At 36.2% G+C, this 18631-nt stretch overlaps 3 protein-coding genes across 5 annotated transcripts; 2 read left to right on the top strand and 1 right to left on the bottom strand.

The window, feature by feature from the left end:
- Window positions 1–207: 207 nt before the first annotated feature.
- LOC110795206 (uncharacterized) lies at window positions 208–1373 on the bottom strand. The gene has a single exon (XM_056833193.1). It carries the CDS (start codon window positions 1289–1291, stop codon window positions 440–442), a length of 852 nt encoding a protein of 283 aa, XP_056689171.1. The 5' UTR covers window positions 1292–1373; the 3' UTR covers window positions 208–439.
- A 1382-nt stretch (window positions 1374–2755) lies between these two features.
- LOC110795204 (SH3 domain-containing protein 2) lies at window positions 2756–9559 on the top strand. Its single transcript, XM_022000192.2, has 10 exons — window positions 2756–3195; window positions 4303–4416; window positions 4545–4614; window positions 4690–4838; window positions 5442–5543; window positions 5985–6185; window positions 7659–7721; window positions 8200–8349; window positions 8453–8527; window positions 9214–9559. Exons 1-10 carry the CDS (start codon window positions 3127–3129, stop codon window positions 9331–9333), a joined length of 1113 nt encoding a protein of 370 aa, XP_021855884.1. The 5' UTR covers window positions 2756–3126; the 3' UTR covers window positions 9334–9559.
- A 769-nt stretch (window positions 9560–10328) lies between these two features.
- Window positions 10329–17434, top strand: LOC110795203 (uncharacterized). 3 transcript variants are annotated; one of them, XM_022000188.2, is made up of 8 exons: window positions 10332–10636; window positions 11243–11717; window positions 12316–12449; window positions 12532–12780; window positions 13700–13834; window positions 14306–14488; window positions 15711–15887; window positions 16860–17434. In XM_022000188.2, exons 2-8 carry the CDS (start codon window positions 11327–11329, stop codon window positions 17274–17276), a joined length of 1686 nt encoding a protein of 561 aa, XP_021855880.2. In that variant the 5' UTR covers window positions 10332–10636; window positions 11243–11326; the 3' UTR covers window positions 17277–17434. The 3 variants fall into 3 exon arrangements, with proteins under 3 accessions (XP_021855883.2, XP_021855880.2, XP_021855882.2); XM_022000190.2 differs by having other exon boundaries at window positions 10337–10636; window positions 15711–15872; XM_022000191.2 differs by lacking the exon at window positions 13700–13834 and having other exon boundaries at window positions 10329–10636.
- Window positions 17435–18631: the final 1197 nt, after the last annotated feature.

The raw sequence follows: 18631 nt of genomic DNA, 5'->3' as shown, positions 1-18631 counted from the left end.
ATCGCCTTACCGAAAAAACACCGCTTTTGGTTCCAATGCTTAACTAATTAGTTCCGGTGGTTAACTAATTTGTTTCATTACTTAACTAATTGGTTCCATTGCTTAACTTATATGACACCGAAACAGTCTTTTGTGTAAGGTCGCTTATATAAAAGTTTGTATTTCGAAAATTATACAAGATAGGCATCAACTAACTGCTAATTGTCATATTGCAAGTCATTTTCCATATAAAAGTAACAGTACTGTTTATACACCATTCATAGGACTGCTTTATGTGTAACCAACTAACCATTAACAAATACAGGAACAAAGTGAAGTATTACTACTATTACTCCTTACTAGATATATATACTACACATGATTTGGCGGAACTTGATTTGATTTAATAATATTCAAGCTCGGATTTCAACTGTAAAAACAAAAGATAAACTCGCAGCATTCAGTGCAGCCCAAAATGATGGTCATTGTCATCATCAGTAAGATCATCATCATCATCATCATCATCATCATCATCATGGTTGACTGAGAAATCCAACCTTGCAGAAGTTTGTTTAGCCCACTTAACAATCTTTTCTGCTTCTTTATTAATCATCTTTTCTTCCTTTTTTGCAATCTTCATCAATTTGTCCTGTTTCTTTGTCGAGAATGATCTCAAATCACTCAATATTTCATCATGCTTTCCCCAATCATCACCCAAGTCAAACGCACCGTTTCTAGAACCGCCGCCGCCACCACCACCACCACTCTTTTTCCTTGAAACCCGTTTCGGCGAACACCAAAAGCAACCAGTTTTTACCCGTTTTGGGGAAGAATCCAGCGATTTCGACCCGATTGAGAACGACCCGGATGAGAGGTTTTCATCATTACCCTTTTTGCCGCTTTTTTTTACCTTCAAATTGGGAGAATTCGAATACCCAGATGAAGAATTCGACGACCCAGAAGGAGAGGAGTGATACCCAGAACCAGTTTCCCCCTTAAATTTCCTTTCCTTTTCTGGGGTTTTTGCAGAATCATCAGAAACGGGTTTCTCATCCTTCAACTCGGTTGCTGCTAAGTTCTTCAACTCGTTTGCCGAGTCAGGGGCGAGTTGGGGTTTAGGCGCAGGTTTCAAGGAAGAAGATGATGATGATGATGAAGGAAAGGTTTTAAGCCTTTGGAAACGAGCTTCGAGGTTGGAAGGAAGAACAGAGTGAGAGAAAGAAGAGCAATTAATGGCGGCAACTTGCTGAAGAACACAGTGATCCATGGCTTCTGCTAAGATTTGATCAACTGCAGATTTGAAATCCGCCATTTTTGGAGAGAGAAAATGAGAGCTGAGTGCACACCGACTTGTGTGTTGTGAGAGAAAAATGTGGGGAGTGTGAGAAAAGGAGGTTACTTAGCTTCCTCTACACAACTCAACGGCTACTTTGTTCATCACACTAGTTTTGTGATTTATTTTTATTTTTTGTTTTTTTTTTTTGCAAAGTTTTGTGATTTTGTGGGTGTTGAGAAAGTGTCAATATGTGGAGGAAGTATTTTCGGATATCAGATATGTGTTTGCAAATACATATCATAGCTAAAGACAAAATAGAAAAAATGACAAAAAAGAAATTAAATGGTACTTTTTTTAAACAAAAATGGTACTTTTTTTTACAGAATGGTACTATTTTTTACAAAATGGTACTTTTTTTTTTGCAAAATGGTACTTCCTATTTTGTCTTTTAGCTGATATGTGTGTTGCCACACATATCTGATATGCGAAAAAACAACCTTCAATATGTGTGGCCTTTTAGGGGGATCCAAAGAGAATTTAATCAAGGGCTTAAATGTCTAATCATGCTTTTGAAACAACATTATTTGTTTTATTAGGTGGGGACTGGGGAACTAACAAGTTGGTTAAAAAACTTGATATATGACATGTATAAAACTTGAATTCGTAACCTAATTTTTAAACGGTAAAGTGTTTATCATTGACACATTGAGCTATAACATGTTAAATATGTTTCGATAATTTTATAGCTTCCAGTGACAATTTGTCAATCAAAAGATACAATAGTCATCGTAAACCTTACTGGTTACTCTACTCGAGTATGAGTTGGTAGTCTTGGTACGGTTTAATTTGATGTTAAGTTGTGAGGACCTCCATAGTGTATATGACCTTAATTTTCAATTTTTGTATTAAGTTGTCATTTACAATTAGATTGAAATACTCCTAATGATGTCCTCTGACCACTCCTTTAAAAATTAAACTTGGCAATCAAGACGTAAAAAGTTATCTCTATTGTACTCTGTATTAGTGAACTCTTTAAGGATTTGATGTCCCTATTTTGAAATCTTATTTTCGTCTTATTGATATGTCAAATTTATTTTAGATGAAAAAGTCATCTGTTTTTAGGAAACAAATCATTCCAAACCCAAAAAAAAAAAATATTTCCACTATCCAATCAATTTTAATCTTTTTAATATAAAATATTAAAATGGCATTCACGTACCGTGAGACTAGTAGTAAGTCATTAGAGGGCTGTTAAAAATGGCCCGATCTGACCGACATCAGAAGAAAAAAATGAAGTGACTCGAAAAAATGCACACTTTTGATCCGCATGAGTACAATGATCCTCATAAAATCTTATCCAATTACACCCAGAATGATTATACCCAACCCGTAACCGACCGATAATCCGATTTGACACCTCGAGTGACTCATTTGTACAACAATGGTCAAGTTGCTAGTTGTCGCATACAATTGGCAATTGGCCTAAGATAGTAAGATGCTTCTTAACTTCTCCGAAGAATAATCCTTTACAGTCTAGTTTAATGGTTGGACACCTGATCCAATAATTTGCAATATTCGAGAAATTTAATCCTTTTTTATAAATTTTCTTTTATTTATTTCTTCATTTTATTTTCAATAATGAAGTCTAAATACCACTCCACCCGCAATAATAATTGCTCACTTTTTTCAACCTTTTTGCCACCCTAATCCCAACTTATAAAAAAATTGAAAAAAGTCTTTGTCAAAATCAAACCCTTTTCTAATTTTCAAGGAGAGAAATTTCACACTATTAAATTTATTAATTTCAATCTTCAGGGTTTTATACTTCAACAAAAGGGTGATTTTTTATTTTCATTTTTAATTTTGCTTAAATGGAAGCCATTAAAACATTTAAAAGGCAAGCTAGCAAGATCAGAGAGCAAGTATCCAAGCAACAACAGGTAATCTTTCTCAAAGATTTGATCTTTCTTATCTTTCTCGGTAATTTTGTCCTTAGTTAGTAAAGAAAGTTACATTTATCCTTTAATTTCTATAATTTTGTTGTATATGATTGCTGTTTTCTTGTAATTATGTTCATTAAGTAATATTATGATCTGGGAGGGTTTTGATTGAGTAGTGTCAGGTTGGGCTAGTTAAATTCCCTCGAGTTTTGGGAATTTAAATCAGATTGGTGTTTTTTATTTTCTATTTCTTATGGAAATCCAGGTTAATTTAAGTGAATGCAACAAAATTTGCATGCTTTGAATTGGGTTGAGGTTGCAAATTACTGACTTAAAGTACTTAGTATACATACTGTTGAAGAAAAAAGTTAATAATCTTCATAACAAAATCAATAGGACTATAGGAGAGTTTTATGAAACTTATGATTTCCAGGAGGAAAAAAGGTTTTCAAGGACAATGCTACTCGAAACCGGTAACATATTGTCACTAATTGCAAAGAAACATGGTGTTTTCATCGCCTCTTGGATGACATTAGTTGAAAGAGGTGATGATGATTTTGGGGAGGAAAAGAGGTTTTCAAGGACAATGCAACATGTAGCCGGTAATATAATGGAAAACATGGTGTTTTCATCGTCTTTTGGATGACATTAGTGTGATGCTGATCGATCTTGAGGTTAAGAAAAAATTGTTAGTAACATGTTAATGCTCCTTACAATTCAAAATAGTAGACTACATTCGAGTTTTTTTGACAAACTTAAACCATGAAGCCATATTATTAAGGCTTGTTTTGTTCAACTTATTTTCACTTATTTCAAGAAAAATAAGTTCGGATAAGTTCAGATAAGTTCAGTTAAGTTCAGGTAAGTGCAGATAAGATAAATTCAGGAAAAATAAAGGTTGAACGAGTACAATTTATAACTAAAATAAGTTTTGATAAGTTCTTATAAGTTTAGATAAGTTCATTTAAGTTCAGATGAAATAAGTTCAGGAAAAATAAGTGAAAATCAGGTTAATAGAACGCATCCTAAGTATGAAAAACTAATAAAAATGGTTATTCAGGTCAAGTTCTTACAATTAGTAATGATGATTAATGTCATCTTCTACAGGCTCTTCTTAGACAGTTCGGGCATTCTGGTGCTGAAGCTTTTGCAGTAGATGAAGCAGAGATTGCATGCCGTGACCAGCTACACAAGCTGTATGCATCAACAAGAGCAGCAAAGGTATAATATATTTGCCTCTTAGTGTAGTGATCGGCCTTAACAAAACTATCCTACAATATGCAATTCCGTCAACAAAACTATTTTATACATTTTTGGTGATGTTGCCTATGATTTTGTTTCGTGTTTAGCATTTTGAAAAGGACTTAGTACATGGCATAGAAGGAATTATGTCAATTACTTCAAAGCAAATTGAAATAGGTGAGCCTAATTGTACTTCCGCAATGTTGATTGTCTATGTGCAAGGTTTAAGATTGATTTATTTCTTATATGCAGAGAGGAAATTTGCTCAAGATTGTTGTAGGTATGAGGCAGAAAGTCAATGTAGTACTTCCCATTTGGCAGAAGCTGCCGTCCGAGTTGGTACCTCTCGTAATTCAATGGTAGAAGAGAAGGAGACTGTACTTGGAACTTTTAATGAAAAGGTTTATTATGACTTTATTCATTAGTGAAAGTTCCAATGATTCTGGTTTAAAAAGTTTGAAGCTAAACATGGAAATCTATGATTAGACTGTGATGATTGATCATGATTTAGCAGGAATTTCTGGTGGTTGATCTACAATTTTGTCGCGTACAAACATAGCCGCATAGATCCCATTGTAGAGAAACATGTTATGTCATCCTTTAGTTCTTATGTGCTTGCTAGTGTGGTGTCTAGAAAGTTCATATATGAGTTGGTTTTCTGATGTCATTAGCTACTCATTTTAGTCAACAGTTCTCACTAATTAGGCTCTGTTCTATTCGACTCATTTTGTCTGAACTTATATTATCTGAACTTATCTTAACTTGTCTGAAATAAACTTATTTGTGTGTGAAAATGTATGAAAAAACTTATTTCTTTTGAACTTATGTTAACTGAACTTATATGAACTTATTTTGTCTGAAATAAGTCAAAATAAGTCGAACAGAAAAAGCCTTAGTCTGTAGTAAATTGGTAATTAAGTACTAAGGTTTTATTTCTATGAATGATCTAATTTTGACTTGAAATATCAAAGATTTCTTACTGCTGTTTCATTTTGATTATCTAGGTCTGTAAGCCATTACGAGCGCTGGTAAGAAGCGCTGAGCTTGAGGATGGTCGGCATCTGGTTCGTCGATATGATAAATTATGGCAGGAAGTGGAAGCTCAGGTTATAATTTCATAATCAATCAACTCACATAAGTTAATTCTGTAAAGAACTACTCCCTCCATCCCATTTTTTTTAGTCCTATTTGGCTAAAAACACGGGTTCTAAGAAAATTGGAATATAGTGTATGGGAAACTGAAATATATTACATTAATGATTGATTTGTATGAGAAAGTAGAATATAGTACATTAGTACATGTAAAAGGGAATATAATACATGGGGAGGTTTTCAATGCATTTTTAATTAATATAGTACATGGGAGAGTGGGAAAAGTAATGGCCAAAAATAGAAACAAGACTATAATTTTGGGACGCCCAAAATAGAAACAGGACTATAAAAAGGGGACAGAGGGAATAGTAGTCGTTTTCCCCCCTTCTGTAATGATATAAGTTATTCTTAGCAGTCGACGTTCTTTCTGAATCTTATAGTTGTCTTCTCAGTAGGCAGCTGATGTACTAAAACTGAGGACAAAGGCCACTGAGGGGGCAAAATCTGAGGAAATTTTCATCAAACTTCAATATGCAGAGGAAAAATTGGATGATCTTAAATCTAGATTGATGGCACTTGGAAAAGAAGCAACATCTGCAATGCTGTCAATTGAGGCTCATCAGCAAAAGATGACTTTCCAGCAGCTTGTTGTTATGGTATACTCCTTTCTTACTCATCATTTGTGCATTCGAACTCCAGTTGTCTATCCCTTTATCAGTTAAATTCATGCACTGTTAATAATTCTTGAATATCATAATGTACTTACATTGTTATCAGCTGCATCTTGGAACTCCGTAGAATGTTTTACCCATTAGAGTTCGGGGATTGGAGATTAAGAATAGAAAGGGAAAGAAGTAAGAGAATATTGGGATGGAGAGACCAGATTTGACTTTACTCGAAATAGAAGTATGAATTTTTTTGGACAAACTTTGAAGTATTAAAAACTTTGAAGTATTGAAGGTGCTGTAGTAAACGTAGTCATTTGACCTATAAATCATGTTATAAGAGAATGCCTCAGAAAGAAGCCACACCTGCACGTGTTGGGACTTTCTTGCTTGCTCGGAACATGACAACACATAATGCCCTGCATTATGCATTACACTACACTGAAAGAAAAACCTTATCATTAGAATGATTGTGATAGTAAGGCTTATGATTTTGATAATCTATGACAGATGTCACCCTGTAATTATGACTGTGCACCTATCATCAGCTTGAAATTCCTGATGCACTTAGGCTCCGTTTGGTAGAGCGTAAAACGTTTTCGTGGAAAAAAAAAATCCCCTTTTCAATCATTTTACGTTGTTTGGTTAGGCAAAGGATGGAAAACAATTTTCCATAACTCCCTCAAAGGTGGAAAAACTTTTTCCATTTGAGAGGGAGGGGAACCACTTTTCCTTCTTACCTCCCTCTCCTTTCTTCCCCTCAATCTTCACCATCTTCTTCCATTTTCTTTTAAGGAACCAAACAAAGGAAAACTAGTTTGGAATTGTATATTCCTTGGAAAATGTTTTCCGTTGAAAATCATTTTACAATGAAATGTTTTACGAAAACGTTATACACCAAACTAAGCGGAGCCTTAAGGACAAATAAAATGACTCTTTGTGCTGTCCAGCAAGAGTTATGTGGCTTGCCGTTCAGGTATCTGCACTATTATAACAAAGTAATAAGGCAGGGGATAGATAGATACTTGTCCTTTCTCTTTTCCTTTCTTGTTCATCTTGGTCTGTTTCCATTGAAGAAGGCGTGTGATAATATAATAAGTTGAACTTAATAATTTGGTGAAGAGATCGGTGTTTGTAGTAAGTTGATCTGCATTCTACTATATCTTCTCTGCAATCACCCAAAATAACGCATTGTAGCTCTAACTTCTTTACAGATGTACTATGAACTGCCAAATCTAGTTTTAGTCAAGTTTTTTCAAGTTTATTGTATTACGGAGTAGATATTCCAAGAAATATTTAGCTTCTTGGGATGGATTAAAATGATTTTTACGTATTGGCCCCAGCAATATCACGGGGTTGATTCAATAAACAAATTTTGTGTTCCGTTTCTCATTTTGTATCTTTAGATTTTTAAGGTTCTTGATGAATCATTGTAGTAATATATTCGGGTGTTGGAACTTGCAGCTGAATGCCGAAAGATCTTATCATCGCAACGTTCTTGCTATATTGGAGAAGTTACATCCTGAGGTATGTAACACATCATGCTTTTCTTTTGCATCTAGCTAGTTTTAAGTGTTGATTTTTTTGTCATTTAACACCTTAAAAAACCCAACTTTTGTAATCTAACACCATACTTAATTTCTACCATCAAATCATTTCTTGGGAACTTTAGCATAGTTAAAAACCTTCGTTTCGTTAAGTGGTGTCGATTTCTAACCTTTTTTTGTTTTTAAAGTTGTTTAATTATAACAAAAATTAAGTAAGGTGTTAAATTACAAAAACTGGTTTTAACGGTGTTAAATGACAAAAATCCTTTACGTGTTGAGGGTAAAATGATCCTTCAAATCTTTCTTGTTTACTGCAACACCGAGCTTGCTTGTTACCTTGCATATTTTCTTCTGATTTGCATTCCAGTACAACCTATCTCATAAAATAACAAACCACATAATTTAACAGTTTTTATTTTTATTTTTAATCTTTGTTGTATTTGATTCTTGAATTTTAGATGATTCAACTGGAACAATTGAGCGAATCTTTATTTCAAGACGATGTTACACAGAGCAATTCTCATATAAAAACAGAAGAACATATTGATTCAAATGGAATCAAGGAGCATTACATAGAACATGAAGACGGAGCATGCTATGTTGCGAAAGTAAGACTACTGCTAAAATTGTCAGGATAAATCTCCAGTATAGTATAGTATAGTGTTCCCTCTGTCTCAAATTAATATAAATTCTTAACGTTCTGTTTCAAAGGTTGTACACCCATTTGATGCTCAAACTGAAGGGGAGTTGAATCTATCAGCCGGTGATGTTGTCGTGGTGCAGCAGGTGTGTTCTCTAGTTTCTGCAGGTTTCAGTAACTTTGCACATCCATATTTCTGTTAAAGATGGCCGTGGGACAGGTCGTTGTTCGGGTTGTGGACCCAAACGGGCCCGGACCATGCTAAGCGCACTCTGTATCGTGCCGGGCCGGGTAGAGAAGTTCAAAAATCAAAATTGGGCCCAGACCCGCGTGTTGTCATGCCGGGCCAGGCTGTCGTGTCTACGCCTAATTTTACTAAATTTAGCGTGCTTTGTCGGGTCCGGCCGAGCCTTGTCGTGCTTTTCCGAAATATGCGGTTCAGGTCCGGCCCACGACTTCGTGCTCGTGCCCTCGTGCCCGGCCGTGCTTTTTTCGTGCCCGTGTTGGGCTTCGGGTGTAAGCGGGGCCCGACCCATGCTAAGCCCACTATGTATCATATCGGGCCGGGTCGAGAAGTTCAAAACGGGGCCCAGGCCCACGGGCTGTCATGCCTAAGCATGATTATCCTAAGTTTAGAGTGTTTTGTCGTGCCGAGTCTTGTCGTGCTTTTTCCAAAAAATGCAGCCCAGGACCGGCCCACGGTTTCGTGCTCGTGCTGGGCCGTGCTTTTTTCGTGGCCGTGCCGGGTCGGCGAGCCGGCCCACAGCCATCTTTATATTTCTGTAAAAAAATTGGCTTAACTGTGGTGCTTATTTTGCCTGTATTCGTTCAGGTGGTTCCTGGTGGCTGGTCTAAAGGCGAATGCAACGGTAAGACGGGATGGTTTCCTTCCCCTTATGTACTAAGGTTGGATGAAGTTTCAGAAGGCAATGTAAGCTGGGCAAACCTTTAGCAGCAATAGTTTTCTTGTTACCATATTTTTTGCTGTAAAATAAGTTGTATAGTTTCTTCTTTTTTTGTATTATTCAATGTCTTTTGTAGAAGGGATCACAATATTGAAAGGAGGTATATTGTACAAAATCATGAGTTCAAAGTTCTGGTGTTGTTTGAACATTGTGTAGCACAGAGTTTATGTTATGTACCAAGAAACAACCATTGATGTATAATTATACAAACAAGGAGACTCATCTCTAGTTATACACACTAGATGGATTAAATTTTGCAAAACTTAGGGTGTTTAATGTTCAACTTATGGGACCTGAAATTATCTGATGAACTACCTTATTTAACTTGTAGGACCTTATTGAAACTTATCTGAATCCATTAGACTTAACACTTATTTATTATGGTCATGTTGAAGAGAACACACTCTTACACGTTACATTCAATCTGTTTGGGTAAATTGGCCCCACACAAAACATTATCCAACTATATCAAAACCGATTGAACTTGATCCGTTGCCGACTAAAGATGGATGTGGCCCGATCCGACCCGGTACGAAAAAAGCCTGACCCTGAAGCCCGATCCGGCCCGACACGAAAAAGACCGGCCCGACCCAAACATGAAAAAAGCTCGGCCAGGCACGAACACGAAGTGGTGGGCCATGGGACGGTCTTGGGCCTTAATTTTTTTTTGAGGGAAGGGCCTTAATTTTTTGGAAAAAGCACGACAACTAGGCACGTTAAATTTAGTAAAATTAGACGTCGGCACTACGGCCACGCCTGGGACTTGTTTTGAACTTTTCGACCCGGCCTGACACGATACAATATGGACCTACCACGAACCCGCCAGGTTAGGCTCATGGGCTCTGCCCAAACCCCGGCCTGATCCACGGCCATCTTTATTGCCGACCATAGACACGATTTGACAGTCCTAAATTATAAATTTTCAAGTATTTTAGCCTGGTGAGTTTGAGTTTTATGGGCTAGTCTTTCACAAAGATCCACAAATCTACTTTCGGGATGGAGGGAGTATTTTGGCCCATTGGCGAGTTGTATGGTTCATCTTCGTCACTTTCTCCTCCCCTTCGCTCAGTGAGTCAGAAACTCAGAACCAGACTGCCAGTGGTTTTCTTGCTTAGCTTCTCGAGTTCTCTCTCTCTTCTCTATTCTAAATTCTAATCAAATTCTATGCAAATCCTCAAATAAATTGATCAACTCCTCTTGCCTTTTAAATTTCAATCCAAATTGAAGGATTGAAGTTTGTTTATTAGTGGAACCTCAATTGTTAACTCGCCCATTTTAGCAGAGTTGAAGGTAATGCGTTTATACGTTTCCCCCCCTCCCTTTTCTTGTAGTGTGAGTTTATGGCTATAAAGTTGGAATTTCATTTCTTTGCTGAAAATTGTGAAATTAGATGAAATTTCAATTCTTTTACTATGTAATTTGTGCATTCATATTAGTAGTCGATAAGAATGTGGAAGTAAGGGAATGAAGTGCAGAAAATAATTTTCCACAATTGGGATACTTATCCAGAAAAAGTAATCATATTGTGGGTTTGATAAAAAGGAATTGGGATTTCTGGGTTTTTTTTATTAACCAGAATTGTGAAGAAGAAAAAAGGTGAACTTTAACTTGTAAATTAACTGATAATCAATTAATCAATTAATCATGTCTCTAATTGCATAGGTTATTGAAATCTTGTGTTTAGAATTTGTGTAGTTGATGATTATGTAATCCATGCTTCATATTAGTAGTTTATAAGAATGTGGAAGCAAGAGAATGAAATACAGAAAGTAAATTATGTTTGGTTGAATTAAAAAGAGGCCAAGAGGGAGTATTGTGGGTTTGAAGATAAAAAAAGAAAAATAAGAAGTGAATTTTCTGGGTATTTAATTGATAATCATGTCTCTATTATTGCAGAGGGTTTATTAAAATCTCGTGTTTGGAATATTTGATCAAGTGTGTATTGCAATTGCAATTCCTGGATGAATTGTGGAATTTTTTATGGCGTTATTGCCAAATGGATTTGATAAGTTATTACCTATTAGTTCAAGAATGAACTTAATAGAGCCACCGCTCAATTGTGTATTTCCTGTATCCACTTGCCTTCGGCCTGTTATTGCGTTTCGTCATAGTAGTGTGAGCTTTTCTAGGGTGAAAGCTTCATCAAGTCGGCGGCGATTGGATGTTCATTCATCAGTGTCACCCGCCTCTGAAAACCGCCCGTGGATCGAGTTTCCTCGAGCATTTATTAAGGCTTCTGCCTCTTCCTTGATATTGGTCGCGCTTGGCATATTTACCTTTTCATTTTCTAATAAGGTAAATACCAGATATGCCCTTGCTGCTGTTGATCCTGCTGGACGTCCAACAGTTCAGGAGGAAAGCATTGATGAAGGTGAATTTCATTATTTTTTGATGATTCCTTGTTATATACTCAATATAGTTTCACACATCACCCACTAATTAAGTCCTTTTTCGTATCTGAATTGCATAGTGATCATTGATTTAATATATTAATTTTCTTTGACTTGGAGGTTTTACTGCTTTAGCACATTTTAACTGTGAAGCCCTGGACATTTCTATAAACTAAATTCAAGTGCAATAGTTTCCATTTCCTAATGGATTACTGGTTGCTTTTGATCCAGGTCAAAAGTTAGATGCCTTTCGTATGTTAAATATGTCAAAGCAATGATGAATGCAAATACGTAAATCAGTATAAACAGTTTTAACGGAAAGGAATGCTTGACTTCCTGTGCTGGAAACATTTGTAATTTTTTATACGAGCTAATTTATATGACTAAGAATTCCAGTCAAATCATGGGATGTACCAAGTAGATTAATTATGTTGAAAGATTTTTTGGAACTTTGAGGAGTTAGAGAAACTAGAGCTACACCGAAGTTGCAGGCTACGAGATGTTTGCTAAGTGTTAGTTACTTGATTGCATGAAAATGTGATGTGGATTCGTATCTTATGCATTCAGATAATGTTTCAGGAAGAGATGTTCAAAACGTGGACGATAAACAGTGGGTTGAAGAGTTTGAAAATTGGAAATCCAAAACATATGCTTTGACCGTCCCTCTAAGAGTTGTTGCTCTACAAGGCTCTGTACCGCCTGCCTGGATCAAGGTTAGTAATAATCTGGATTCACTTTGTGTAGTGTGTACTACTTGGATCAGTAGATCACTCACCGTACATTTCAAACGTGTAGGATTTTATTCTATCTCAAGGAAAGAGATTAAAGCTAAGTGTGCAATTCCGTGGAACACTTGAAGATGTTTTTTCTGAACTTTCGAGGTCCTTAAGAAAAGTCGACACTTCTCCAAAATCTGCTGTCACAGCTGATCTCATTAGTGTTGGTGACTCCTGGCTTGATTTGATGATCAGCAAGTCTATAATTGAGCCAGTGCAAATGGCAGAGGACCATGATTGGTTTAAGGGTCTAGCTGTAAAATGGAAGGTAGAGGCATACTTTAGCTGAAATCCTTCTGTTATGCTGCCTTCATATTTTTCTTATACTTGTTGATTGTTTGAGTTATGCAATTTTCAGATACTTTTGGCTTCTTGAGTAGCAAGACATATACCATATACATTTTTCTTTCATGCTTGTTGGGTTTCCTCTTACTAATTACAAAGTATAATGTTAGTCAAAGAGAGAGGAAATGATTGATCAAATAATATAGAGAGATGAACACACTTCGGCAAACAATCTTTTTAGATTTTTTTGTTTAATTGTTGGTTTACCTCTACTTTTTTAGATACTCGTGCCACTGTACGGCTACTTTTGAAGAAACTGGGGTATATCCTGTTGTAAGATAAATCACCACTAGCCGACAAAGTGTGCAGAGTAGGACTTCTATTTTAAGGGGGATTTGGGCATGGATTTTATAATTAATCAAGTTCTTGCTTTGGGGAAAGTGTTCATAGAAACTAACTCTAAACTACCCCGAGTAGGCGAGTATCCCAACCTGCCACTAGATGGGCTAAAATATTCCTACCCCCTTTCACAAGTCACAACACTAACATTAAAAGACATTGATAATTTACACGTGTGGTAATTTTAAGCAGACTTGATGATTTTTAGCGGGATGTTTGTTGTACATGAACATGACTCTTAATCTTTTTGCTTTAACCCCGTAATAGGTAATAATGTGTAGTTAAGTGAGCAAATGTTATTGTAAAAATCTTGCCCAAATACTTACATCCTTCATACTGGTCAGTACTCAATAGAGTGACTGATTGCAGGCTTAGTATTGCTTAGGAAAGCTCCAGTGTATCATGTCAAAAGTTGCAATCTGGAGATAACTTTTGTGCACAGACATAAGAGGGATATGGCCTGCTGTTGTTATCATTGCTTACATTCTCTTACATAGTCTCAGGTTTTTTTACGTAGGAATAACGAAGGGAAGATCGATCCTGAGGGTAGAATATGGGCTGTTCCGTATAGATGGGGAAGCATGGTAATAGCATACAAGAAAAGCAAATTTGACACGCTTGGACTTGCTCCAATAGAGGTTAGTTTTTAAGGGTTTGATTATCCAGTTTTTAATCATGCAAAAGAAGTATACACTATTCACATCCCTATAAAAGGAATAAAGTTTTTTAAATTTGTATGTTCATAGAAAGGAATTCTGGCTTTCTATTGTATTCGTAGTTTGTAACCTTTAGCATTGTTATATGTTGGTTAAGCCAGGAACTAAAATTTAGGAAAAGATTTCTACTTGACATGTCTATGGGGAATATTGCATGCTTGTATAGTAACAATGTAAATTAAGTTGTTGTATGTACTAATGTACATGCTGGTACATAGATTTTCTAGATTTGACAGTTGACACTACTTATTCCAATTATATAACTTTCTCTAGGTGTTGACAGGACTATGATTGGTTCACATGCTGCTTTTATCATTTCAGTACCCTTTTGTTCACACCCACTTATATATTACAATGAGTACTGTTGCTATATTACAGTGAGTACTGTTGCAGGACTGGAAAGATTTATGGCGTCCCGAGCTTGCAGGAAGGATATCAATGGTGGATTCACCGAGAGAGGTTATTGGGGCTGTGTTGAAGTATATGGGAGCATCATACAATACCAGTGACATCAGCAAAGAGATTCCGGGTGGAATAACTGCTGTACAACAGAATCTCGCATTACTTGCAAAACAGGTACTAAAAAGAAGTGTATGGTTTGTAGTAAAGCTATTCTTTCTTGTTGTTTAAAACGTTGAGTTATTTTCTGTAGACTAGGAAGTTTTTGCTTAAACTATTTAGAGTTCATATTGGACGGAATTGGAAATCTTTGTGAGTTAGGGCTGTTGCAAAAAAAGAAAAAAAAAGTGAAAAATCTTTTTGCAATATCATTGGTACGTATGATTACTTTGTCCTTAACTTCTTAACAAAGAGACTTTACTGGTAATTATAATCAACTTTGGATTACTGCGGACTAGAATTAAACTTGTGATTACTTTGTTCTTAACTTCTTATTTGCTGTCAAGTACTTGGCCAGCTATTAGATTTCATATCATTGCTCGAACCAAACGCCACTTTGCAATTCTGGTTGTAGCTGAAAGCTTGAAAGCGCATCCTTGGAGTTGTAGGATAAGGCTACATACATCTGCCCCCAACTCAATCCTAGATGGGAGCCTCATAATAAACATTTGGATATTTTTTTTTAGTACGGTAAAGGTGGTGGCTTGACTGCTTGACGCTGATGTTTTATAGGCTTAACCTTTAAAATTCCGTGTGACCTATTTTGTCACATGGAAGTTAATAGTCACATTTCCCCGACCCCAAATAAGTATATGACTCAGTTTTACTCCATTCTCACTCCTACAATTACTCAATTTTGGTCAGGGTAAAATGGTACTCCCTCCGTTCCTAAATAAGTGTCCATAATTCTAAAACGGGCGTTCCCTAATAAGTGTCCACTTTCTATTTTTGGACATACATTTTTCCCACTTTTCCGTAAATCATGATTGCATTTTCTTACACATTCTACTCTTTTTCCACTTTTCCATCACCATATCTACTTTTGTTTGTACTTTATCAATAAACAATTATCTACTTTATCCTTTCCCCAAAAAAACACTCCCAATCATTGTTTTTCTTACTCACTTTTCATTTTTCTTAATTACCGTGAATTCCCTCAATATGGACATTTATTTAGGAATGGAGGAAGTAGAAACCATTACTGTGTTGGGAAAAGTGTCAGCTCCTTTATGGACACCCAAAAACTATATGCATGAGTGCATGACTATTATATCCGGTAGAAGGGGGGTAACCTTTTTTGAACGTCTATTGTGTTATTAGAAATGGGGCTCCTTGTTTGATGATTCCACTTATTTGGTAACACCCTCCTTCATGCTGCATTGCTTCATTTTTTTTGTAGGTGCTGTTATTTGACAGTGGGAACTATCTGAAGGCATTCAGTATAGGTGATGCTTGGGTGGCTGTTGGATGGAGTAGTGACATCATTCCTGCTGCCAGGCGAATGTCAAACGTTGCAGTTATTGCTCCAGAGTCGGGAGCCAGTTTATGGGCAGATCTCTGGGTATGTTTCTTCAATGTATGTTAGACTGAAACCTAATTTCCAACATATAAATAATATGACAATATCCATTTGAAATGTGATGGTATGTTGATCACGAACCAGACTTCCTATTTGATATTTGTGGTGTTTAAACTAAATCCAGGATACTGAAGCCTGTATGATTTGGCTCAAGTTTACTGAATGTTTAACAGGAAAATCTTTTTAAGATATCCCAAATGGTTAACCAATAGATTTTTTAGGTTGGATGGAGTACATTTGTCTAAGCTTACTAGGGCACAAAGTAATTTATGCTATGTTACCCGGACTCGTATACCCCTGTCGGATACGGGAATGTGTCCAAGGGAACACGACTATTTTGTGAAAAGTTGCATGATTTTGGTCCAAAATGAAGTGTCCAACTGTCAATACTCATGTCCTAGTGTTTCGGAGGTATTTAAGGTAAAATGTAGAGTCCAGATAACAGAGGATTTATGTTTCCTCCTACAGCTCTTTCGACTGCAATGCTGACTTTGAGAAAGTCATCTTGAATTACAATGTATTACAACAATATTCAATCTGATAAATTTTACGATGTTCAGTCTGATAAATTTTACAATATTCAGTCTGATAAACTGTAATGTAATGCTTGAGAAATTCATCTTAAGAAAGTCATCTTGTATTACAACGTTCAGTCTGATAAATTTTAGATTTTTGGGTGTTTCGTGATAGTTTTATTGCCTCTTCGTCACAGAATAAATAGTCTATGTAGGTCCTGTTGTTTGACAATGTTAAATATGTTAGAATATGCCTTTTCCGCATTTGTCTAGAGAGTATTATATAAACTCTCTAGGTCATAACCTAATTGTATTCTGTAATATGTACTCTCTCATATCAATAAAACTTTCCTCTCGTTAGTGAACCACGTTAAATCTCTGTGTTCTGTATTTACGTTATTTATAATCTTTCTTGCTTCCGTTATAACAAACCCGTTAAACGCTATTTGTATAGGCTGTCCCAGCTACAACCAGATGCCCACCAATGGAAAAATCCGGCGGGCGAATCAGAGGGCCATCTCCGCTAATTCATCAGTGGTTAGACTTCTGCCTACAACCTGCTCGAGAGCTTCCCTTCAAACAAGGGGTATTTCCTGGTGCATTGCCATCTGCCTTAGTAAATGTCCCTTCTGAAGTCATTCCAAAAGGTGCCCCGAAACTGGTAACAAACCTGATTTCTGGAATTCCACCACCAGAAATCTTAAGTAAATGTGAGTTCTTGGAGCCACTGTCTGAGGTTGCATTATCAGACTATGAAAGGTTGATTTCTAGTATGAAGAAGACTGATCATGGTTTATTACAACAAATTTTCGGTAGTGTATTTCATGCTACTAGGATGAAGTTACTGTCATTTGAGAAAAGAAATACTTGATAAGTAAGAAGTAAGAACAGAAGAGAAAACCATAATACTGTATTATGTTTTATGAAAGTTCACTAAAAAAGAACATTTTTTGTGCAGCAACTTTTGTATAAAACCGTCTTACCGGAAAGATCACTTTGATTGTTTAAATAAATGGTTTTATTGCTTAACTAATTAGTTTCCGTGCTTAACTAATTAGTTGCATTGTTTAACTAATTAGTTCTAGTGCTTAATTAATTAGTTACATTGTTTAACTAATTGGTTCTAGTGCTGAACTAATTAGTTGCAGTGCTTAACTAATTAATTTCATTGCTTAACTTATATGACATCAATGCGGTCTTTTGTGTAAGACCGCCTTATATAAAAGTTTGTATTTTTTGTGGATGAAAAATTATAACCCTTGGACTTTATTTTTATTTTATTACGGTACCCTAAGTTTGACATCCACCAAGCCATTAAGCCCTAAACTTGCTTTTGTTTTTGTTGTGAGTGAGCCTAGAATCTCTCTATTCTGAAGTAGCTTATGCGAAGCTTAAGGTAATTTACACGCTAAAATTACCTTTTCACAGAAATTAAAATCAGCAGCCTAAGGTTTCAATATGATTGACATGTTAAAGAAGGTATAAGGACCACCAAGTCAAATCGCAGTCCTATCCTCCCGTGACTTAAACTGAATCAGAAAATAACCCTCGTCTTGGCTTTAGCTATTACATTTCATGCGATCAAAGTCAAATTCATATGGATAGGTTAGCACTTTGTCATGTGTTGACATTTTTCCGATATTAAGATTCAGTGTGTCCCATATGAGGCAACTCCCGTGAGCCTATGTGCGTTTACTGATGCGTGTATCTTGGTACAGGTTAGTATCATTACGTGTTATTTCCTCTACTATTTTTGTGTTCAATGTTTGTTGCGCATATGGGGTAAGCCTGGATCAAGCATCGGGGACTCAGGCGTCGCGCTGGCGGTCAAAACGCCCGTTCGTTACAGCTAGTAAAGTGTTAAGGACACGAAGTTACTGAGATAAAACACGAAGTTGACACGACACGTATAGATTAATTTGTCATATTATGCAATTATTTTACTTTTAGATTGTTTTAATAAATTTTGTCGAAATCGGCGTGAGATCAAACAAGAACCCGACACGACACGTTTGCACTGCCCGTGTAAAGGGTAAAGAAACCAACATTATCAATAATTCTAGAAAAGACGATCTACAAAAAAAATTGTGACAGTAAGACAGCCTCAGCTCGGCATATAAGCTTCAAAAATATAGCATAAACAGTTCGGAGAATGAAGAAACGTCAGTCAAACACAAATTAAAAGGTGCACCCAGTTGTATATAGCTCGACATGCAACCGGGTTAA

Source organism: Spinacia oleracea, chromosome 6 (genome assembly GCF_020520425.1).
Source record: "Spinacia oleracea cultivar Varoflay chromosome 6, BTI_SOV_V1, whole genome shotgun sequence".
NCBI lineage: Eukaryota > Viridiplantae > Streptophyta > Magnoliopsida > Caryophyllales > Amaranthaceae > Spinacia > Spinacia oleracea.
This window is presented reverse-complemented; position numbering and strand designations above follow the sequence as displayed.

Excerpts from the sequence above, each read along its gene's own strand:
- LOC110795203 (XM_022000188.2), top strand. The coding sequence starts at position 11,327 with ATGGCGTTATTGCCAAATGGATTTGATAAGTTATTACCTATTAGTTCA. Across the intron at positions 12,450-12,531 it reads TACCGCCTGCCTGGATCAAG|GATTTTATTCTATCTCAAGG; the intron begins GTTAGTAATAAT and ends TCAAACGTGTAG. Across the intron at positions 15,888-16,859 it reads TCTGGGTATGTTTCTTCAAT|GCTGTCCCAGCTACAACCAG; the intron begins GTATGTTAGACT and ends CTATTTGTATAG.
- LOC110795206 (XM_056833193.1), bottom strand. The coding sequence starts at position 1,291 with ATGGCGGATTTCAAATCTGCAGTTGATCAAATCTTAGCAGAAGCCATG.
- LOC110795204 (XM_022000192.2), top strand. The coding sequence starts at position 3,127 with ATGGAAGCCATTAAAACATTTAAAAGGCAAGCTAGCAAGATCAGAGAG. Across the intron at positions 6,186-7,658 it reads TCCAGCAGCTTGTTGTTATG|CTGAATGCCGAAAGATCTTA; the intron begins GTATACTCCTTT and ends TGGAACTTGCAG. Across the intron at positions 8,528-9,213 it reads ATGTTGTCGTGGTGCAGCAG|GTGGTTCCTGGTGGCTGGTC; the intron begins GTGTGTTCTCTA and ends GTATTCGTTCAG.